We start from the raw sequence: 25,290 nt of genomic DNA, 5'->3' as shown, positions 1-25,290 counted from the left end.
ATTAGGATAAACTTCCTAACTGTCAGAGTGGTTAAGCACTGAAATAAATTGCCTAGGGAGGCTGTGGAATCTCCATCATTAGAGATTTTAAAAAGCAAGTGAGACAAACACCTGTTGGGGTGGTCTAGATAATACTTAGTCCTGCCATGAGTGCTGGGGACTGGACTAGATGACCTCTCAAGGTCCCTTCCAGTCCTCTGATTCTATTTAGTGGAAGGATGACTCAGAAGGCGGGTGAAGGATAGAGTAGCAGACACACTATTTACAGCAATCAGGAGGTTCAAATAAGAGATGAGACCACTTAATGACAGCCAGATGGGTCAGTATAGACAGGGTCCAGGAACAGTATCTTACTACTTCCCAGGAAGTGGGGTATCTCAGTCCCCTCCGTCAACATTTAGTATCTATGTCTGGCTAAAAACCTTATTCTTCTGGCCCGTAGGGGTCTGGTAATCTTTCAAGTCTTGCCTGCAGAAATAGCGTAACTGCAGAAGGACAATCTGTCCACACAAAAGGAGGACATTTAATGGGCTAGACTGGAGCTAGGCTGCTACCAACATCCTGCAGCTTTTCATTGTTTGACTGATTTGATACATGCAAGCCATTTAGACTTTTCCAATTAGACCTCTTCATAACCCCTTGATATCTTTACCTCAAAGGAAAGGAAATAAATAAAACAAGCTTTGAAGAGATGTTATGCAGCCTCCTTATGATAACCAGTTTGCCACCAGTTAAAACTCACCTGTGATTTTTTCTGCTGCCCAATATTTCCCAACAGTCTCCAATATCCAGGCTTCTGCTCTGTCCACAATCAGAAATGCACTTTGGAAAGCATGGCAGGAGCTCCCATCTTCATAATAATTTCCACCTTGTCCATGCTCCTCCAACAAAGAAACTATTACATTTAAGGCCTCTTTAGCTGTTGTACCTCTTTCTAGGCCAAGCCTTTAAAAAAAACCCAATACAGTTTAAATAACAGTGAAAAGTCCAGTGATGTGCTGCACTGACTCATTTGTTTTAAACAAAAAGCTTGACATAGGATCCTATAATATGAGCTACAGTTTACTGATGTCAGATGGAATCATTTCTAAAGTGTCTAACAAGAAATGGGAATGAGGATATTGAGGTAGATATTACCATATCTGAGGTAGAAGCGAAACTCAAACAGCTTAATGGGACTAAATCGGGGGGCCCAGATAATCTTCATCCAAGAATATTAAAGGAATTTGGCAACCGAAATTGCAAGCCCATTAGCACGAATTTTTAATGAATCTGTAAGCTCAGGAGTTGTACCATATGATTGGAGAATTGCTAATATAGTTCCTATTTTTAAGAAAGGGAAAAAAAGTGATCCGGGTAACTACGGTTTGACATCTGTAGTATGCAAGGTCTTGGAAAAAATTCTGAAGGAGAAAGTAGTTAAGGACATTGAAGTCAATGGTAAATGGGACAAAATACAACATCGTTTTACAAAAGGTAGATCATGCCAAATCAACCTGATCTCCTTCTTTGAGAAAGTAACAGATTTTTTAGATAAAGGAAACACAGTGGATCTAATTTACCTAGATTTCAGTAAAGCATTTGATACCGTGCCACATGGGGAATTATTAGTTAAATTGGAAAAGATGGGGATCAATATGAACATTGAAAGGTGGATAAGGAATTGGTTAAAGGGGAGACTACAACGGGTCCTACCGCAAGGTGAACTGTCAGGCTGGAGGGAGGTTACCAGTGGAGTTCCTCAGAGATCAGTTTTAGGACCAATCTTATTTAATCTTTTTATTACTGACCTCGGCACAAAAAGTCGGAGTGCGCTAATAAAGTTTGCAGATGATACAAAGCTGGGAGGTATTGCCAATTCAAAGAAGGAATGGGAAATCATACAGAAGGATCTGGATGATCTTGTAAACTGGAGTAATAGTAATAGGATAAAATTTAATAGTGAGAAGTGTAAGGTTATGCATTTAGGGATTAATAATAAGAATTTTAGTTATAAGCTGGGGACACATCAATTAGAAGAAACGGAGGAGAAGAAGGACCTTGGAGTATTGGTTGATCATAGGATGATTATGAGCCGCCAAAGTGATATGGCCGTGAAAAAAGCTAATGCGGTCTTGGGATGCATCAGGAGAGGTATTTCCAGTAGAGATAAGGAGGTTTTAGTACCGTTATACAAGGCACTGGTGAGACCTCACCTGGAATACTGTGTGAAATTCTGGTCTCCCATGTTTAAAAAGGATGAATTCAAACTGGAACAGGTACAGAGAAGGGCTACTAGGATGATCCAAGGAAAGGAAAACTTGTCTTATGAAAGGAGACTTAAGGAGCTTGGCTTGTTTAGCCTAACTAAAAGAAGGTTGAGGGGAGATATGATTGCTCTCTATAAATATATCAGAGGGATAAATACCAGAGAGGGAGAGGAATTATTTAAACTCAGTACCTATGTGGACACAAGAACAAATGGATATAAACTGGCCACCAGGAAGTTTAGACTTGAAATCAGACGAAGGTTTTTAACCATCAGAGGAGTGAAGTTTTGGAATAGCCTTCCAAGGGAAGCAGTGGGGGCAAAAGATCTATCTGGCTTTAAGATTTAACTTGATAAGTTTATGGAGGAGATGATATGATGGGATAATGTGATTTTAGTAATTAATTGATCTTTAAATATTCATGGTAAATAGGCCTAATGGCCTGTGATGGGATATTAGATGGGTGGGATCTGAGTTACCCAGGAAAGAATTTTCTGTAGTATCTGGCTGGTGAATCTTGCCCATATGCTCAGGGTTTAGCTGATCGCCATATTTGGGGTCAGGAAGGAATTTTCCTCCAGGGCAGATTGGAAGAGGCCCTGGAGGTTTTTCGCCTTCCTCTGTAGAATGGGGCACGGGTCACTTGAGGGAGGATTCTCTGCTCCTTGAAGTCTTTAAACCATGATTTGAGGACTTCAATAGCTCAGACATAGGTGAGGTTTTTCACAGGAATGGGTGGGTGAGATTCTGTGGCCTGTGTTGTGCAGGAGATCAGAGTAGATGATCAGAATGGTCCCTTCTGACCTTAGTATCTATAGAAGTGCATTCAGAAGTTATTGGTCAGATATCAGCAATTTTTGCTTTAAAGGTTCACTAGAAATACTAAGCCCAGAACTTTATAATTATGTTTTCACATTATCTAAACTGGTTTCTCCATCCACAAGTCTACTACAATTGCTAAATTAACACAAGTACTAAGTGTTACAGGGACAGTGTCTTAAGACAGCCTGCAAGATTCTATTTACTCTCTTTAGGGAGTGTGAATTTGACTGGTAAATAGAATGTCCAAGAATTTTCCATAGTCAATGTTACCTTATCTTCATCACCCTTCTCTTCCTGTACTCCCACACATACTGTCCTCCATACAAAATTAATTGCACATCAGCCTTCAGTGACTGTTTTATACTGTAGACAAAGGCATCTGTTTGGAAGTACTAAAATGCAGGGTATGTGCCAAAACTGAATGTGACTGGCTTGAAAGGAGTGTAAAAATAAATTTGCAAATCCTAACAAGTAAATTTAACTACTTGTTTTAGAAAACAAATCAGAATAGTAAAATCAATGGGTTTAGCACATTGATCTGAAGTATTCATATTCAAAATGAAACCATCCTAGTTAGGAAATTAGCTAACAGCTACTCGGCTCTGCTGTCTAGGCAACAGATTAGAGGTTTCTATTTATTTAATCTTTTAATCTATTTCTGCCATCAGCTAAGTACAAGCTCTTTAGAAATGGCAATACCCACAAATATGATTTCATTGATATCTTAACTCTGGCATACCTTACTGTACATTCATTATTTTCAGTTACATTAACCTCCCATATGGAAAACTTACTGTAGTAATAAAAATGAAAGTGCGTATTTACATCCACCTTCTAGAGAATCAAAAATCTTTACAAAAATGAATTATGTCTCAGTACATTTATGGAGAAGTCCTATCCAATCTAAGCCCTTCTGATAGGTGGGAAAACCAAGGCAGTGGTTAAGATCTAAATTTTTGAGACACTTTTCTCTAAAGTTGGGAACAAAATTTGACAGATGGGGTCTGATTTTCAGAGCTGTAAACCGCCCACACTTCTAACTGAAGTCAGTCTCAAAATACAGCCCTAGGTGTCTGAAGCAGGGCATCTAAAGGAGTGTCCCTTTTGAAAATGCAGCTTTAAATCACTTACCCATGTTTGCACTTCAAGCCTGTGGCATAGCCAAGGCCTCCCCATCAGATTCTCAAACAAACCTTGATATTCCACAACAAGAAGTTTGGGGAAGCAAAGAACGGAGAAGGTTGATTTTATTGTAAAAGGATCTCATTTTGCATTGTTTCCAGCTAAATGTAGAAGATGAGCAAAGGCTAAGAATCTTTATCCCAGAGATGGGTCTGAGCACTCAATGGAAGCAAGCCCAGCCCAAGTGGTGAGCTCACTCCAATATCTCTTCCACTCGCACGCTGCTGAGCATCTCTGGAGAAAGTCTCATGGCTGTATGGGCTTCCTCTAACATTCTCTTATCCTTCAGCTTTGCCATCTTCCTGCTCAAGCAGTGCCACATCTCCAACCGCTGTACGTGCAATCCTAGTCACTCCCTCTCAAAGCCAGGACGCCTGACTTAAAAATCAGACAAGATCTAGTATTCAGACAGTTGGCAGATGTCCCAGGACCTCATCCTGAATGTGCAATTAGATAGAAGGGTGCAGCTGATTCGTAATGGCCACCGGCCAACCAGCAGCATGTACTCCATCACTCCATACTGGGAGTACAGGCACTAACTTTCTTTTGCATTGATGTCACGGATGGTCATGCATTTCAAGGGCAGAGCTTTGTTACTGTCATGGGATTTCAAATACCACTAAAGAATTTCAATTTTTGTATAAAAGTTTGTTTCAAAAGTTCTTTCCCCTGAGACACACTGGAGTATGATACCCCATTGAATCAATCAGATTTCCTGCTACTAACAGTGGAAAACCCAATGCACTGGCAGATATCTGTGCATAACAGGCATAGTTTTTGCTGATCAAACAGCCACTGCATTTGGCACAGTGGTCATTTCACACCTTTATTTTTTTCCTCAGAGACCCAGCCAAGAGGATTAGGATATAATTAAAGGACCGGGGAAGGCATATTGTGAAACTAAAATCTGATCAAACAAAACCTGATTACAGATTGAAGCTGGTTTCCCTGGTAATTTTCTTCTTCCCAAAATGGGCAGAGTCTAGTTCCCCAGCTAAAGGATCCGGATGCCTGATCTCCACTAAAGCTGACTGAGCATCCTAATCCTCTACACACTTACGTTTCTAGAAAAGATGAGCACAGAAATGACACACACAGTTGGGCATAAGATCTCTGGGGCCCAGGCTGCTGGAGTCAGGATCAGAAGTCTGGTGTGGAAGAGGCAGGGGGAAAGGAAGAGAAATAGCATGGAGTTGCTGCCAGCTCTGCTCCTGTTAGTGTGAGGATATGTTTTTAGAGTGGTGGATTGAAGATACTGAGGCAAATGGGACAACCTCAGAGTTGCTGTGTCCGCACAGAGTCTTGAGTGTACAAGGCTGGCTCTGATGGGCCACAAATCAGATTCTACAATCTGTCTTTGTCCCCACTCCTCTTCAGGGGAAACAATTCATTCACTTGTTTCAAACAGATGAGCACTCCTGAGGCTGCCTGTAAATTATTGAGAGCAGAGAATAAAACAAGCACCTTGTTTAGGAGGTCTGTCCTACAGCAGACCTGTAGCAGAGGTGAAAAAATCCAACATAACTTCTGTCTAAAGATCTGCTGATCCCCATAACTTTCCACCTCCTTAAGCCTGGTCAATTACTTTAACACCAAGCTCTTGAGTAAAAATCAATCCTCTGAGGCTTCGGGGGGGGGAGCTTTAAATCCATTCTAGCCCTAGACAGGAATTCTTCATTAACAAAGGAGCTCAGTGACATGCCCTCCAACAAGGCAGTCACAGAAAAATTACAATGTTAACCTGAAATTCTTAGCTCTTCAACTTCAACTCCTAACTGTAGGTTCAGACTTTCAAACAAGCTACTAAAATGTGAATGAGTTTTAAATAAATAGACATTTGAACCAGATACTGCTACTTTAAAGGCAAGCATCTTCAGCTAAGAGTAACATCAACTTGGCCAAATTAGTTTTAGGAAAAGTCAGAAATAGCCGATATTAAACAAATGATGACATTTAGGAAATAGAAATCGCTGGTAACCCCAAAGCTCTTTTCAGACAGATGTGTTAAACCTTCGTAAGGTGCCCTGGCACTTTATTTATGCATCATTTTGTCTCATGTCCACAGTTAAATCAGATAAAAATAAAGCCTTCTGATTGTGGTGCCTAGGACTCTCCAGAATGAACTGTCAGAATGGTAAGGAAGGAAGCAACGGTGACACTTCAAGTTTAGAATGAAATGTGTTTGTTTTTTCTCAAATGTTGTTGGGGTTTTCTATGCATGCCTAACAGCATCCCTCCTCCCCACATTTTTGGAGTCCTGGTCCATATTTGCTGGATTTTAATTCCTAACTTGCCAGTGACAGAATTCCAGAGAAATGCCAGGCAGGCTTCTTACTTTCTGCATGAAGTATCCCCAAGGAGTTGGGGTACAATCTAAGCCAGGAGGTGTAGGCCCCCTCAGAAGGGCTCAGTCTCACATGGCCTCTTCATGTCTGGCTCAGATGTTATGATTTGGGCTGAAGTGCCTGAGCAGTCTTATTGGTCTGAATACTCTTATGCCAGCTGTAAAGTTTAGAAACAGTTTCCAAGAATGCAAGCTTGTTTTCTGAAACAAAAGCAAAACGTATACCAAGTTTGAAAAGCCTAGAGCTAAGACTTAATGCCAACATAGGACTTGAAAGTGGGGTGCAGGGAAAATCAGGGCAGAAAAGAGCACGTTTCCTAGGGTATATCAACACTACGGGGACTATACTAGCATAGTTATGTCACTATATGTCAGCTATGCTGACACAATGCCATAGTGTAAACCAGCCTGCACCAATTGAAGAGGGTTTTCCTGTCACCACTTCCTGAACAACAGAAACTGGGTCAATGGAAGCATTTTTCCATTGACATAACTGCATCGACATTGGGCATTAGGTGAGCACACCTACAGCTTTCAGGGGTGAGGCTCTCATACCCCCAATCGACATTAGGTGTAGATCAGGCTGAAATTATGCTTTGAATTTCTCGATGGATTGCCTTCCCAATTAATCTCAAATCATGCAACTGGTATGGTCTGCAAATGGCTGAAAAGTGGTGCAGTCAGTGACATGCCCTCTAACAAGGCAGTCACAGCAAAATTACAACGTTAACCTGAAATTCTTAGCTCTTCAACTTCAATTCCTAACTGTAGGTTCAGACTTTCAAACAAGCTACTAAAATGTGAATGAGTTTTAAATAAATAGACATTTGAACCAGATACTGCTACTTTAAAGACAGGCATCCACATGGCATACAGGCATTGATTCTGTACTTGCTGGATCTCCATATTCTGGATATCACCTAAAAGAGAATTTTAATGTCATTATCCAGTATTTTAGAAGTTTTCACAACTAAAAAGGGGAATTGCAACAGCACGCTGGCTGTTTATAGCGATCTCTAGTTCTCCTTGGTGCGAGCTATTGTTGGCTTTGATCTTTGTCCTCTCCTTCACTGAATGAAATGTTCGGACAATGGGTGATGCCCAACTACTACTGGTTTCTCCTTAGGTTGGCATCTACTCATATATTGCTGAGGATCCAGTGTTACTAAATGGCATAGGTACTTAACTGCTAAACTAGACTTCCGACCTGTCATGATTCACACTTACTACAAATAGAACTCTTTATCCAGACTGTCACTTGTTAAAACCTAGTAGCCTGTGGGACAAATACAAGTTTGATAGTATCAACCAGCCATAGGACATGCCATTAAAAAGAGAATCTTTGCTAAACAACAGGATACAATCATTTTATTCTGACCATTACCTCCATTTATGGCAGTCCATTCGCTCCCTCGCTAGAAGCAGAGTTCAGGTTTTCTATTAGCTCATTTGTGCCATTTCCTTTCTTCCTCCTGCTTGGTTTTGTTTTTATGATTCTCCTCACTGCTGCTCAATGTGCAGCTTCAGACTTACAATGCAGAGCAAGCCTTTCAGGCAGCCAGCCTGGAGTGAATGAACTTTCAGAAGTTTGTTTGCCAGCATTCAACAGAAGGGCAAAGGGTTTACATTGGAATTCATGTGCTGAAGTGGGGCTACAGTAACTTACTTATTTTATGCATAGGAGTAAGCTTTCTCAGTCAGAGTAGGATGCTTTAAAGAAGAAAACGATGGGCAATACAGAGCTGTGAGTTAATCACTTCTTCCTTACTACAGCTTTCCTTATTCTGACAACATATCACTTCTGTTCTATATGGTAGGCAGACATGTTGCTGATTTTAATGAATGCAAACTAGGTTGAAGTGGCAATATTTGCTAGTTTGATACATTCCAAATGTTACAAAATGTTATCTTGATCATGTTCAGGGCCCTGTATAAATAGCATTTCTATAGGTGGTGTCTACAGCCTATACAGTTTTAAAACCCAATCTTAGTGTCTACTTCATTGATCTATTGTGCCATTATTGCTATTGCCACAATACCCTGATCCAATACATCCATCTTGCAGCCTTTAATAGGCAAAGTGATTGATCCATAGTCCAGCCATTAACCACCCACCTGACAAGATCCATTCCCAGCAGGGCTTCAATTTCAGAAGCTGTCTCTCTGGTGGTGATGGCTTCATTAGCGATGCAGACTCCATGTTCATTGGCTCCCATTTCCGCCCCCCAAAGCCAGGCAGGTCTGCTTATCACAATAGCATGAGTCTTCGGCACCTGATCAATTGCAATGTATGTACACTGCATTGGGGGTAGAGAGAGAATGCTGAATGAAACTGAAAGCTAGCCATTATCTTGCTCCACTAGAGTTCATTATTTTCTTACATAGTGAAGTCTAGTCAAGGAGATTTTAGTAAATTACATTTCCATACCTACAAATTCTAAAACACATGGTATTTCTAGGCTTCACAAAAAATGCGGGAGGGGAAGTGAGAGAAGGGCTATTACAGTTCTCACACAATTTGTATGTCTCTTGAAAAAAAACACAACTAATCTTCACATTATAGAAAGGGTGAAGCATTTTTATATTCCATGTTGATAGTACCAGAGCTCCAAAAGATTATACATATCATGAATGACAAGCTGAGCTGGAGACAGAACTCATACAGCAGCAATAGAGATACCATACCTGTCAAAACATAAGGGACACAAACCACATTTTGTAGGTAGTAATACTGTTTATAAAGATGGAATCCATATACTCATGGCTAATCTGGACCTTCACCTGGATACAACATTAGGTGCCTTATGAAACACTAACTCCATTAGTGCAACAAAACAGAATAAGCTACAGGACCTCCTGAGAAGACACCAATCGTATCCATTTAAATTTGCTGGTTGTGTATATTTGGGAGAAATAAAGACTAAGAGTTTATCAGAACACAATGGTAGTGGTCACAGGAAAGTAATGTCTAGATCAGAGAACGGCAACCTTTGGCACACGACCTGTCAGGGAAATCCACTGGCGGGCCGGGATGGTTTGTTTACCTGCAGCGTCCACAGGTTCAGCCGATTGCAGCTCCCACTGGCCGCGGTTCACCATCCCAGGCCAATGGGGCGCGGGAAGCAGCATGGGCCGAGGGATGTGCTGGCTGCCACTTCCCACAGCCCCAGTTGGCCTGGAATGGTGAGACATGGCCAGTGGGAACTGCAATCGGCTGAACCTGCAGACACTGCAAGTAAACAAACCATCCTGGCCTGCCAGCGGGGCTGCATGCCAAAGGTTGCTGATCCCTGGTCTAGACTGATTTGCCTGAATTTAAGTTTTTGCAGTGGACCATTTAAAATTACAAATCAGAAGTCTATGGATACGTTCAGACAAGAAGGGGGGAAAAAACCCAAGAATGCATCTTTGAAAAGCCAAGCAAGAGAATAATCCATCAGTTTTCCTTCACAAACACTTTTTATTTTACTCTGTAGTTTGACATCTCCCTAGCATTTAAAGATGGAAATGGTCTTCCCAAACTGTAGGAGAAAAAGCCTGATTTATTGTTAGGTTATTTGCACATATGGGGGGGGAGGGAAACATTTAATAAAAAGTCAATAGGACATAAAAACGTGAGGGGATGTGAAGGTGAAAAAATGTTTATATTTTAGTTTTGAATGCAATTAGTACTGTGGTCACATTTTTTTTTTCAGGAATACATTCCACAGTCTAGATCCTACTCTTGTGAAAACCTTCTCTTCTGTATTCATATGTCTCCCCTTACTGGTCAACATTTCTGTGTAAGGTATCTGGCCTGGGAGGTCATCCTGCTGGAGAGAAGTGATTGGTCATCAGCTATATCAAGTGTTGCAGCAATCTCCAGCAGGAGGTGTACTGATGTATTGCCCCCACCTATGGGGGAAAAGGTCATTCACCATAGCAACGTGTATTGTCTCTGTGCCACGTTCTGAAGTCTGGGGGTACAGCAGCATGTAGTGTATAGACACTTGCACGCCCAGTTAGCATGGGTATAAATAGCAAGATAGATAATGAGGAATGTCTTAAGTGAGTAGAATGCCCTACATGTCTGAACCCTAGGATATGTACCCCACACAGCTCTCTACATGCCTAAGCAATGCCTTCAGTGTCTATACTGTTATTTTTAAGCAATGTAGTGTCCTGCTTTCTCCATTGCAGTGAAAGGCTCCAGCAGCAGGGAAGGGCTCTGCCGTGGGGAGACAGCAGGGAAAGTCTCCAGCAGTTCCCTACTGCTGGAGTCCTTCCCCACTACCTCCACCTGCCTGAGCCGTTTACTGCCGCATGTAGCTAATCATCACAGTGGACGCAGCCTGCCTTTCACTGTGGCATGTAGCTACACGTGTAGTGCCTATACTCTACATGACAACACTGGTATGGACAAGGCAAGTTACTGCCAATCAAAAGGTGGCGTTACAGGGTTTTCTTGCTAGCTTCTTAACTAACTTGTTTAGAAAATAAAGATTAGACGCTGGGTGGTAGCTTTAGTTCTCTGCCCTTGAGTAATTATTTCTTTTTGTATTGGTTGGCCCATTATATGTTTTAGGATGACTGGTAGATTCCCTCATCAGAAGTGTGACATATTTAGTAGAGGTCCCAGACATTCTCTACTCTCACCAACCAAGAAGAGCCTGGATCAGTCATATGCAGTGACCCTGACTGTTCTCAATGCTTCCACAACTATTACTTGTGCAAACAGGCTAACCTGTTGGAAGTTAGGCACTGTGTTTCTGGTCCTGCTCTCATCTTGTTCTTCTTGGAGGCCTATGAAGACAGGCAGATTTCCTCTGTAAAATAAGAACTTCTTATAAAGCAGGAGATGCCGTGCTTTGAAGTTACGTGGAGGCTGCCTGGATTTAGAAAACTACAGTCTGCAGAAGTACTGCAGGGCGTGACTCCACAGCCTCTGATAAAGGAGAGAGAGGCTCCCGTTCAGTCCCTTTTCACAGTTGTATATGTTTCTGTATTCATTGTTTCTGCCACAGGTTCTCTAGTTTTATTCCTTCCAGCTTCATGGATCACAGGTTGTCTCAGAACTATAACAATCTGTGGGATTGTGATGCATGGCTAGAAAGGTTAAATATCCTGCAAAATAAATAACCCTCAAAAGACATGTGGAGAGATGATGTTTGTGTTTTTGTGTATTTACATAGATATGAGTAGGGTCACAATGTAATCAAACAGTCCTTGCCTATGCTGTATTCTGATAATTCAGAGGCCAAAAGAACATCCTATCATTTAAATGAATTGTAAATACGGGATATCTCGGTATTCATCTCTCTTTGAAATGTACTGTGAATGGTGGAGGAACAAGCAAATGGCCTTATGTTAATTCGTATAGCTAAGTACTGGTGATGGACCTCCTTCAAAGTCATCCTAATTACTTTCTGTTCCCTGAGGAAATTCCAACTTTTCAAAAGATATGGAATTGTATAAATGATCATTGGGTCCTGATTCTGTCATCTCAGATCTGCTTAGGCTTCATCAGGGGAAGTTTGAGTCACAAGACCGAGGTCCCAGTTATGCTGGTACGCCCTGAATATGAGATTTGGACATTGGACTATAACTTATGAACTATTTCTGAAAGAACTCTTTGCAACTACAAAGCTTACCATCTCTGCTATGAATCTGAACCTCAATTAATTGAACTCATGTCTGTATGTATATTGATCTTTTAACCATACTCACATTTTTTAATAATTTTAGTTTAGTTAATGAGAATTGGCTGTAGTGTGTATTTGGGTAAGATCTGGAATATTCAATAACCTGGGAGGTGCCACTGGACTCCTTGTTGTTTTTCTGGGAGGTAATGTGTCCAATCCTTTGGGACTGGTAGAATCTTTTCTTTTATATGATGAAAAAAGATTTTCAGAAATCATCATATTTGACTTGGGTACCTCAATGGAGGCCTGAGGCTGGATCACTTTAAGGGAACTGTGTTGTTTGGACTTCTGAGTAACCAGTGAGCTAATAAAGAAGCTGTTTTATGATGGTTTGATAAATCTAAGTATTGGAATATCCACCAGCTTTATGGGGATTGTCTGCCCTATTCGTTGCAGTTCACCCTAATTTAGTGATCAGAACTGGCTCCATACTAGGACACTGGTCACAGGGATCAAAAGGGGAAACATTTTCAGTGTTAGAGTGTCAATTGTTGTATGGAAGAGGGAAGTTGTGTGCATGGTTGCCAACGTGAAGCTTTGATTTTTGCCTTGCACAAATAGATGAAGTCACCTCACCAGCTGCTGTATTCCTTTGTATTTCCCTATACTTAGGGAAGGAAATATCTTGAATACTGAAGATACTGAAGTAAAGTTAGAGCTTCTCTAAACAAACACTTAGCTTGCAGCAAGCTGGGAGTGCATGGCAAGTTCACATTAGTGTCCACTTGGAGCCAGCTGACATGCACTAACAGTTCTGTAGGTGCATTTTGATTTACTTTTGCTTTAAAGCTACTCACACACCAGCCTGCCATGAAGTCTTCATTTAGATTAGCTCTTTATCTAAATGGCTTTTGTAGGGATAAAAAAAACCCTCTCTCATTTACTGGAATGCAGCATCTTCTTCCAGACACTAAGAAGGTACTGAGTTCCATACTATGAGTACATTCTATTCTTGTTAAATACACAACTTGGGTTAACATAAAAGGGAGTGGTATCCAGGGCCGTCCTTACCCATACATAAACTACACAGCTGTGTAGCAGCTGCGAGCTGCTCCAGTGGCCAGCCCAATCCCTGGCCGGCTAAGCTGCCCCCCGCCTTTTCCCACCCCTGCTCCACCCCCACTCCACCCCTTCCCCTGAGCTACATTCCAGGGGACTGCAGCAGGGGTTGGGCATGCCCTGCACTCACCAGGCGGTGGGAAGTGGAGCAACCCGGGCCCAGCCTGCTCTGCGCTGCTGGTGAGTGCTGGGGGTCAGTACCCCCTGCTCCCCAAGTCCCAAAGCTGGGAGCCAGGGGAACAGAGTGGATCAGGTTGGGGCTGGGTCACTCCACTTCCCACCTCCCCATGAGTGCGGGGTCGGGCCCCCCCGTGCAATCACCGGGCAGCAGGAAGTGGAGTGACCTGGCCCAAACCCGCTCCGCTCAGTCAGCTCGTGCTTGGGGGGTGGTTTCCCTCCTGCCCCCCGCAGACCTTGGGCGCAGCCCCCTCCGCACGCCCCCCAGCCCCGCACCCTCACAAGGGGGCTGCATAGGGCACCACAAAGTCTAGGGACGGGCCTGGTTGTGCCCATCAGGACAGAATTATAGCTGGGATAACTTATATTTAAACTTGGCCCTTTTGTTTGAGCTGTGTGACAATAGATCAGGATTTTTACACATGTGTTTTGCATTTAAATATTTTGTGCAAACATTGCAGCCTATAGAATGCTCATGAACTGTTTGCTGGAAGTATTCAATATTCACTCACACTTAACTAGATTAGTCACCTAAGTGACATGGTAATATTTTTGTTCCCTGACTGGATGATCATAACTTCTATATTCAGGCATTCATCCTGTTTAATTTACTGGGGGCTTTGATTTCCTTTGCGAGAGGATGGGAGCACTTAGAGAGAGGTAGCTGGAGAGAGCCAGGTCTAGGGAGTTTTAATTTTTTCCTTTTTCCACAAAAGCATCATGTTCTGATTACATACATTTACATCCCACCCCATAAGTCAAAAATGTCTGGGGTTCCCTTCCAAATCTGAGGATGTATGGAAAATAAAAAGCACTGGAAACAAGATTGATTGATGCTCACTGAGGCAGTTTCCATGGTCACATTCACATAGTAAAAATAACGAGGAATCCTTGTGGCACTTTAGAGACCAACAAATTTATTTGGGCATAAGCTTTCGTGGGTTAGAACCCACTTCATCAGATACATGGTGTGAAAGTACAGGAGCAGATATACATACATGAAAGGATGTGGGATGCTTTACCAAGGGTGAGGTCAGTCTAATGAGATTAAAATCAACCAACAAATTGGAATTTCACCAATACTAATTCCTCCCTACTGTTACTCACATCTTTTTGTCAATTGCCTGTGATGGGCCACTCTCTTACCACTTCAAAAGTTATTTTTCCTCCCTTGGTATCCTGCTGTTAATTGATTTATCTCATTAGACTGACCACACACTTGGTAAAGCAACCCCCATCCTTTCATGTACTTATACCTGCTCCTGTACTTTCATTCCATGCATCTGATGAAGTAGGTTCTAGCCCACGAAATCTTATGCCCAAGCAAATTTGTTAGTCTCTAAGGTGCCACTAGGACTTCTCGTTATTTTTGCTGATACAGACTAACACAGCTACCACTCTGAAACTTATTCACATAGTAGTAACAGTTAAAGCACATTCCTTCCACTCTTATTGCAAGGATGCAGTACATTCTAAAAGAAATGCATCTGCTGAGCTGTGAAAACACCTTGAGGCATCTCTGTTTTAATCTCTCAATTATGAAAAGGTCTCATTACATAATAGAGAATTTGTTGAGCACAGTGGGAGCTAGTAAAGTAGCAAACCAATAAAATGCTACCACTCCCTTCTATAATTTTTTTTCACATTCTCTGAATTGTCTACATGCATTGAAGACAGTCTGTATTTTTACACAGAAATTCTGTGCAATTTCAGCTTCTATATTTTAATCCAAGTTAAAATAGCTTTTGTGCTTCCATAATTTATTTGGATTTCAACTAGGACTCTCAATTAATCATAGTTAACTCATGCAATTAACTCAAAAAATTAATCACAATTAAAAAATAATTGTGATTAATAGCAATTTTAATCACATTGTTAAACAATACCAATTGAAATTTATTAAATAGTTTGGATGTTTTTCTACATTTTCATACATATTGTATTGTGTGTTGTAACTGAAATCAAAGTGTATTTTTTATTACAAATAGTTGCATTGTAAAAATGATAAAAATAGTATATTTCAATTCACCTCATACAAGTACTGTAGTGCAATCTATTTGTCATGAAAGCACAACTTACAAATTTAGATTTTTTTTGTTACATAACCATTCAAAACCGGAACAATGTAAAACTTCAGAGCCTACAAGTCCACTCAGTCCTACTTTTTGTTCAGCCAATCGCTCATACAAACAAGTTTGTTTACATTTACAGGAGATAATGCTGTTCTCTTCTTACTTACAATGTTAGCAGAGAGTGAGAACAGGCATTTGCATGGCACTTTTATAGCTGGCACTGCAAGATATTTACATGCCAGTTATGCTAAATATTCGCATGCCCCTTCATACTTTGGCCACCATTCCAGAGGATGTGCTTCCATGTTGATGATGATTGTTAAAAAAATAATGTGTTAATTAAATTTGTGACTGAACTCTGTGGGGGAGAATTGTATGTCCCCTGCTCAGTTTCACCCACATTCTGCCATATATTTCATGTTGTAGCAGTCTCGGATGATGACTGTCACTGCAGATTTCACAAAACGCAAAGAAGGTACCAATGTGAGATTTCTAAAGATTGCTACAGCACTCGACCCAAGGTTTAAGAATCTGAAGTGCCTTCCAAAAGGGACAAGGTGTGGAGCATGCTTTCAGAAGCCTTAAAAGAGCAACACTCTGATGGAAACTATAGAACCCAAACCACCAAAAAAGAAAATCAACCTTTTGCTAAATGTCTAAAATGATGAAAATGAACATGCATTGGTCCGCAGTGCTCTGGATTGTTATTGAGAAGAACCCGTCATCAGCATGGATGCATTTCCCGTAGAATGGTGGAGGAAGCATGAAGTGACATGAATCTTGAGCACATCTGGCATGTAAATATCTTGCAACGACGGCTACAAAAGTTCCATGCGAACACCTGTTCTCACTTTCAGGTGACATTGTAAACAGGAAGTGGGCAGCATTATCTCCCAAGAAATAAGAATAAGTGGACTTGCAGGCTCTAAAATTTTCCATTTTTATTTTTGAATGCAGTTTTTTGTACATAATTCCATATTTGTAAGTTCAACATTCATGATAAAGAGATTGCACTACAGTACTTGTATTAGATGAATTGAAAAACACCTTTTTTTTTTTTACAGTGAAAATACTTGTAATCAAAAATATAAAGTGAGCACTGTACACTTTGTATTCTTGTTGTAATTGAAATCAATATATTTGAAGATGTAGAAGACATCCAAAAATATTTATTTAATTTTTTTTTCAATGGTACAATTAATTTTTTCAGTCCAGAACACAGAAAAAGAAGAGGGTGTTATTAAAATGGCCTGAATTAGCTTTTCTTTCCTTCTTCCCATTAATACAAGGGAACAGTAGTAGAGCGAGATGGGCAGGAAGAAAGCAAGCTGGGTTTCTAGTCACGCTAGATGCTCTAAAAAAGCCAACACTTCGTGAGACGAACAGCATTGCAAGAACTTATTTCCATATACTTTCCCTCCTGGTTCTCCATACTAGTCTGGGTGTTTGGCCTCTCTCCCAGTCACTGTTGCCATCTCTTGAAATATTTGGTGTTTTTTCTTAAAGACCCAGCTCCTGGAGAACCTCAGCTTCCATTTTAAAAGAGAGCACATTTCTGGTCCTCTTGATTAAAGCTTAACAGTGTGAACTCTATAGCCTCAAAAAACAGAATGCAAATAAAAAAAAACATTATTGTAGCTAATTGTGATTGGGGGAGGGGGTGCTGAGCTGTAGTGGGGCTGCCTCATGATTTTTTAATATGGTTAGCCTTACTGTCATTGTATGCACCATTCATAGAACACTGGCACAAAAGTGACTCCAATGTAGCTAAAACTACAAATGTTGACCACTGAATCTGCTGAGTGAGTGCATTTAGCTAAAATTTTAACCCCAGCACACTATCATTTTACTCAAACCTGAGGCATCCTACAAGTGATAGCAACATAAAGTCTCAAATTTTTGTAACTAGCATTTTTAATTTTAGAATTGTAGCCACGATCACTCAAATACTTCTAAAAATTCCACCTAGAATGACAAAATGTTGCATGTGTGCTCATAGCACTGCCATACCCTTACTTCTGGCTGCTGCTGCTGCCTGAAACAGGAAGAGTTGAGTAGGGAAATGGGGCAGCAAGGTACAAGAAAACATCAGAGACTTTGCATGCCATTCCCCACCACCACCACCCCCCACACTAAGGAGAATCAGGCAGCCTGGAAATTAAAGGTAGTTCTTCTGTTTCACTTCTAGCATAAAGGAAAAAATTGATGACAGATCTAAATATAGTACAAAGCTTTCCAATAAGATGGGGGAATGAAGACAAGCACAAGAGATTCTCTTATATTAATGAAAAGCAACTATTGTGCTGTTCCTATTGTACTTGATCATCAGGAGTCTGATTCCTAGCACTGCCAGCCAAGCTAGTACTTCATAGTGGCCAAGTCAGAATTTGCAAAAAGAAAAAGGAGTACTTGTGGCACCTTAGAGACTAACAAATTTATCTGAGCATAAGCTTTCATGAGCTACAGCTCACTTCATTGGATGCATTCAGGAATGGCTCACGAAAGCTTATACTCGAATTTGTTAGTCTCTAAGGTGCCACAAGTCCTCCTGTTCTTTTTGCGAATACAGACTAACACGGCTGCTACTCCGAAACAAGTCAGAATTTGTCATTGTCGATGAAGTCAGTGGTGATGGGATGTTTTAGAAAAGGGGTATTCTCTGAAGAGAACCTGTAGATTCTGGACTACAGGTAGCAGAGACCACACCCACTACCCAGGTGCACACTTTCATTTTTGGATAAATGTGCGAATACTGTAGGGCTCATAGTAGTTTTTGGTTTGCTCACTTCTGCTGTAAGGCAAGTACTGTAGCATAACTTGCTAAGAACTTTACCTTCTATAAAAGGCCTAGTAGGCTTAGCACTATATAGATATAAAAATATTGGAGCAAAATATTGCATATTGTTCCTACATTCAGATTCAAGCAGCAACAGTAACACCTGGAAGATTTTGTACATGCATCTTATCTCATCCCTAGCTGTATTGTCCATAGCTCTTCCACTGGAAAAGACCAATGATGACAGGATTGCAATTTAGCCAAAGGCAAACTTTAGAGGGTGGAAAGAACTGAAGTATATACTTGCAATTCATAGTAGAATTACACACTTGGTTTTTTCAGGGAATTTGAAGCATTGGAAATAAGCTAAACATTAGTATAACAATTTTCAAATAAACAAAATACCATAAAGTGTACTGAGATACTGGAGCCAGGGAGAATTCTCAACAGGTGCCAGATGCCAAAACTGATTCAGCAATAAAGAATGTGTCTCTTGCTTGCGTATATTAGGATCTGTTAGTCTCTTGGGCAACAAAAGTAAGTAAAACTTTAATAGTGTATGAAGTTCATTAGCATTAAAGACATCTTCAAAACACAGAAGACAAACTGGATTTAAAAAACACTACAAAAGCACCATTAAAACTACAAACATGGTATCCCATGCCACCCGAAATTGATTTTTGACCACTGCTTTTGGGGAAGGGTTCTAAACTGGACTGCAGTGTTTGCTCTGCATTGTTCTGAACAGATTCATATATTGCTTGTTATTTATAATCTGATTTTAAACATCTCACTTGCAGATATAATCCAGTTGTCAATTTTTAAGCAAGTGACTCAAGTTAATTGACATGTGTCAGCAGACCCAAATAGTGGCAGTAGCGTGATGCCAGCAGATTATTTTGAATGTTAAAGCTCAGGTCTCAATTAGCTGAAACCAACGTCATGAAATAAAACATCTAATTCCCTAGGTTCTCTACCATTAGTAGTAACTGACTATCCCATTTCTAATGAAGATAAAGGAAAGCTATCATTGAGCTCTAATTTATCTTTAGAGACTTATTAGCAATGTAGCAGAGATTTCTTTATCAGTGCCAGAGGAATATAAACTACATTAACTTTTCCTATCTATTGGAGTGGCTTATTTCTTCATGAGATGGCATCCCGCATTTTGTATTAGAATAGCATTCAGCAGATTCAGAATGCTGCAAAAAGATATGTAACAGACAAATTTCCACCATACACAGATCACAATCCCTTATTAAATAAATCTTCTGTCACTTAATAGGGTTCCAAATAAGTTACCCTGAGAGGACTATAGAAAAGATTCTCTGAAAGGATAAATTCTGTGTGTGGTACATTATTTGTTTTGTTTTTTAAAAACAATCCTATAAAACTCTAGCCAGGATACTCTTAATTCTCTGGTTCACTTTATTTGTCCCATTAAATTCTGTGCATTTTTTTCCTATGGGGTTTGGTGCCTCAAAACAGCCAGTAAAATTATTTAAATCAATTTTTTATTTGAGTCATCATAAATGGTGAATTGCTCAGGTGATTCTTATACAGTCTTTTGTAGTCTGCCAGCAAAAAAGCTATCATAAGAATGGGCATACTGGGTTAGACCAATGGCCCATCTAGCCCAGCATCCTGTCTTCCAACAGTGGCCAATGCCAGATCCTTCAGAGGGAATGAAGAGAACAAGGTGGATTATCGAGTAATTCATTTCCGGTCATCCAGTCCCAGGTTCTGGGTGTCCCTAAACCTCTGACTGCCAGAGCATGGGGTTGCGTCCCTGACCATCTTGGCTAATAGCCATTGATATACCTATCCTTCATTAACTTAATTTTTTTTTAAAACCCAGTTATACTTTTGGCCTTCCCAGAATCCCCTGGCAACATGTTCCACAGGTGGACCATGCATTGTGTGAAATACTTAGTTATCTTTGTTTTAAACCTGCTGCCCATTAATTTCATTGGGTGACCCCTGGTTCTTGTGTTATGTGAAGGAGTAACATTTCCATATTTTCCATCTCCTCACTGTTCATGATTTCCTAAAATGATCATATCCACTCTTAGTCATCTCTTTTCTAAGCTGAACAATCCCAGTCCCCTCACATGGAATCTGTTCCATACCATCGGGTGAGATGTTCCAAGTTTGTTGCCTTTCTGTATACTTTTTCCAATTCTAATATCTTTTTTGAGATGGGGTGACCAGAACTGCACACAGTATTCAAGATGTTGGCATATTATGGATTCATACAGTGGAATTATGGTATATTCTGTCTCATTATCTATCCCTTTCCTAATGGTTCTTAACATTTGCTTTTTTGGACTGCCACTGCACACTGAGCAGATGTTTTCAGAGAACTATCCAAGAGGAATCCAAGATCTTTCTTCAGTGGTCATAATTAATTTAGACCCCATTATTTTGTAAGTGTAGTTGGGATTATGTTTTCCAATGTGCATTATTTTGTATTTATCAACATTGAATTTCATCTGCCTTTTTGTTGCCCAGTCACCCAGTTGTGAGATCCCTTTGCCACTCTTTGCAGTCTGCTTTGGATTTAACTCTTCTAAGTAATTTAGTATCATCTGCAAACTTTGCTACTTCACCCCCCTTTTTCAGATCATTTATTAATATGTTGAACAGCACTGGTCCTAGTACAGATCTTTGGAGGACCACTGTTTACCTCTCTTCACTGTGAAAACCGACCATTTATTGCTACGCTTTGTTTCCTATCTTTTAACCAGTTACTGATCTATGAAAGGACCTTCTCTCTTATCCCATGACAGCTTGCTTAGCTTAAGAGTATTTGGTATGGGACCTCAAAGGATTTTTGAAAGTCCAAGTACACTATATCAACTGGATCATCCCTGTCCATATAGGAGGCAGATTCATGGGGCAATCTCACTTATGAAGTGATCCACAAAATGACCCACTGCTTTAAAATAAATCCAGAATCTGAACAAGTCAGAAGTCAAGAAGAATATAATGTAATGTATTAAATACTTTCATTCCCAAGTAAAATGTATGGATTGAGTACCATAGAAGGGAAGCTCACATAAAGCCACAGCATAAGACAGTGAAAAATTGTGTTCATGTAAAAAAATAGAAGTAAAAGAGGAAGGAGACTAGGTCCCAACAAAGGGCCAATCGTTTAGAAAAAATAAAACTGCAAATCTGAAAATCTGACACATCCCTTTAGGACTAAAATGATAGTCACTGAATTTTCTGCCCTGTGTGGTGAGCAAAAAATTGTATAACAATATCAGAAAAAGTTATAGCAAAAGTAAGCCCACAGGAGGTGAAAGGTTGAGATATTAACTTGCTATGGCCCCTAGTCCAGTGTTGTTTCTTCAAAGTTTTGATGTGGTGATATCTTCAAACCTTGCCCCATATTAAATAAAGTGTAAACTCAACACCTTCAAATAACAATCTCCCAGTCTATTAGCCTAATATTTTGTGTTGCACCAATGCCCTAGTATTTAATTTTATAAAAAGTCTGTACACACTACAGATAGTGTGATCTCTCCACTTAGACTAAAAGAAAAGGCGTACTTGTGGCACCTTAGAGACTAACAAATTTATTAGAGCATAAGCTTTCGTGAGCTACAGCTCACTGCATCGGATGCATTTGGTGGAAAAAACAGAGGAGAGATTTATATACACACACACAGAGAACATGAAACAATGGGTTTATCATACACACTGTAAGGAGAGTGATCACTTAAGATAAGCCATCACCAGCAGCAGGGGGGGGAAGGAGGAAAACCTTTCATGGTGACAAGCAAGGTGGGCCATTTCCAGCAGTTAACAAGAATGTCTGAGGAACAGTGGGGGGTAGGGTGGGGGGGGAGAAATAACATGGGGAAATAGTTTTACTTTGTGTAATGACTCATCCATTCCCAGTCTCTATTCAAGCCTAAGTTAATTGTATCCAGTTTGCAAATTAATTCCAATTCAGCAGTCTCTCGTTGGAGTCTGTTTTTGAAGCTTTTTTGTTGAAGGATAGCCACTCTTAGGTCTGTGATCGAGTGACCAGAGAGATTGAAGTGTTCTCCAACTGGTTTTTGAATGTTATAATTCTTGACGTCTGAATTGTGTCCATTTATTCTTTTACGTAGAGACTGTCCAGTTTGGCCAATGTACATGGCAGAGGGGCATTGCTGGCACTTGATGGCATATATCACATTGGTTGATGAGCGAGTGAACAAGCCTCTGATAGTGTGGCTGATGTGATTAGGCCCTATGATAGTATCCCCTGAATAGATATGTGGACAGAGTTGGCAACGGGCTTTGTTGCAAGGATAGGTTCCTCGGTTAGTGGTTCTGTTGTGTGGTGTGTGGTTGCTGGTGAGTATTTGCTTCAGATTGGGGGGCTGTCTGTAAGCAAGGACTGGCCTGTCTCCCAAGATCTGTGAGTGATGGGTCGTCCTTCAGGATAGGTTGTAGATCCATGATGATGCGTTGGAGAGGTTTTAGTTGGGGGCTGAAGGTGATGGCTAGTGGCGTTCTGTTGTTTTCTTTGTTGGGCCTGTCCTGTAGTAGGTGACTTCTGGGTACTCTTCTGGCTCTGTCAATCTGTTTCTTCACTTCAGCAGGTGGGTATTGTAGTTGTAGGAATGCATGATAGAGATCTTGTAGGTGTTTGTCTCTGTCTGAGGGGTTGGAGCAAATGCGGTTATATCGTAGCGCTTGGCTGTAGACAATGGATCGAGTGGTATGATCTGGATGAAAGTTAGAGGCATGTAGGTAGGAATAGCGGTCTGTAGGTTTCCGATATAGGGTGGTATTTCCCCATGGTATTTCTCCCTCCCACCCCACCCCCCACTGTTCCTCTGATATTCTTGTTAACTGCTGGAATTAGCCTACCTTGCTTGTCACCATGAAAGGTTTTCCTCCTTTTCCCCCCCTGCTGCTGCTGATGGCTTATCTTAAGTGATCACTCTCCTTACAGTGTGTATGATAAACCAATTGTTTCATGTTCTCTGTGTGTGTGTATATAAATCTCTCCTCTGTTTTTTCCACCAAATGCATCCGATGAAGTGAGCTGTAGCTCACGAAAGCTTATGCTCTAATAAATTTGTTAGTCTCTAAGGTGCCACAAGTACTCCTTTTCTTTTTGCGAATACAGACTAACACGGCTGCTACTCTGAAACCTCCACTTAGACTGTAAGAGCCTCAGAGACAAGAATACCCTAATAAGCTTTTGTTTGTCTTCATTTATATTTCACAATGGTATAAGAACATTTGTTGAAAGATTCCGTAGTAATGCAATAAGATGGATGCGCAGTGCTTAGTTCTTATGTTAAGGTACAACACTCTACCAAGACTTGTTTTCCATTTTTAATTTTCTAAAACTAAGCTTTACAACTACACTTTGTTTTCTTTACTGTCAGGAATGCTACAGTAACAGTGTTATGTTCTACGAACCAGCACAGATTTATTGCAGCGTTTCCATGCACCACTGCAATTAACAGCATCTGGTCGTTTAGGAAAAGAGTAGGAGTACTTGTGGCACCTTAGAGACTAAAATTTATTTGAGCATAAGCTTTCGTGAGCTACAGCCCACTTCATCGAATGCATTCGATGGAAAATACAGTGGGGAGATTTATATACACACACAGAGAGAACATGAAACAATGGGTTTTATCATACACACTGTAAGGAGAGTGATCACTTAAGATGAGCCATCACCAGCAGGAGGGGAGGGAAGAAGGAAAACCTTTCATGGTGACAAGCAAGGTGGGCCATTTCCAGCAGTTAACAAGAACGTCTGAGGAACAGTGGGGGGTAGGGTGAGGGGGAGAAATATGCATGATAGAGATCTTGTAGAGGTTTCAGAGTAGCAGCCGTGTTAGTCTGTATTCGCAAAAAGAAAAGGAGTACTTGTGGCACCTTAGAGTGTTTGTCTCTGTCTGAGGGGTTGGAGCAAATGCGGTTTATCCCTCAGACAGAGACAAACACCTACAAGATCTCTATCATGCATTCTTACAACTACAATACTCACCTGCTGAAGTGAAGAAACAGATTGACAGAGCCAGAAGAGTACCCAGAAGTCACCTACTACAGGACAGGCCCAACAAAGAAAACAACAGAACGCCACTAGCCATCATCTTCAGCCCACAACTAAAACCTCCAATGCATCATCAAGGATCTACAACCTATCCTGAAGGATGACCCATCACTCTCACAGATCTTGGGAGACAGGCCAGTCTTTGCTTACAGACAGCCCCCCAACCTGAAGCAAATACTCACCAGCAACCACACACCACACAACAGAACCACTAACCCAGGAACCTATCCTTGCAACAAAGCCCATTGCCAACTCTGTCCACATATCTATTCAGGGGACACCATCATAGGGCCTAATCACATCAGCCACACAATCAGAGGCTTGTTCACTCGCTCATCAACCAATGTGATATATGCCATCAAGTGCCAGCAATGCCCCTCTGCCATGTACATTGGCCAAACTGGACAGTCTCTACGTAAAAGAATAAATGGACACAATTCAGACGTCAAGAATTATAACATTCAAAAACCAGTTGGAGAACACTTCAATCTCTCTGGTCACTCGATCACAGACCTAAGAGTGGCTATCCTTCAACAAAAAAGCTTCAAAAACAGACTCCAACGAGAGACTGCTGAATTGGAATTAATTTGCAAACTGGATACAATTAACTTAGGCTTGAATAGAGACTGGGAATGGATGAGTCATTACACAAAGTAAAACTATTTCCCCATGTTATTTCTCCCCCCCCCACCCTACCCCCCACTGTTCCTCAGACATTCTTGTTAACTGTTGGAAATGGCCCACCTTGCTTGTCACCATGAAAGGTTTTCCTCCTTCCCCCCCTCCTTCTGGTGATGGCTCATCTTAAGTGATCACTCTCTTTACAGTGTGTATGATAAAACCCATTGTTTCATG

The 25,290-nt window shown here is 40.8% G+C and overlaps 1 protein-coding gene across 6 annotated transcripts in view; it reads right to left on the bottom strand.

Annotated features, from left to right (window-relative positions):
• Positions 1 to 25,290, bottom strand: part of SCRN1 (secernin 1) — an 87,932-nt gene that overhangs the window by 42,722 nt on the left and 19,920 nt on the right. For 3 of the 6 annotated variants that reach the window (XM_038389750.2, XM_043509115.1, XM_043509116.1), the window contains exons 3-4: positions 8,713 to 8,894; positions 743 to 945 (exon numbers count right to left, since the gene is read on the bottom strand). In XM_038389750.2, coding sequence (XP_038245678.1) covers positions 743 to 945; positions 8,713 to 8,894 — 385 coding nt within the window. The remainder of the gene's footprint in view (positions 1 to 742; positions 946 to 8,712; positions 8,895 to 25,290) is intronic. The other 3 variants (XM_043509118.1, XM_043509117.1, XM_043509119.1) reach the window with 1 other exon arrangement.

Source organism: Dermochelys coriacea, chromosome 2 (genome assembly GCF_009764565.3).
Source record: "Dermochelys coriacea isolate rDerCor1 chromosome 2, rDerCor1.pri.v4, whole genome shotgun sequence".
Taxonomy (NCBI): Eukaryota; Metazoa; Chordata; order Testudines; family Dermochelyidae; genus Dermochelys; species Dermochelys coriacea.
This window is presented reverse-complemented; position numbering and strand designations above follow the sequence as displayed.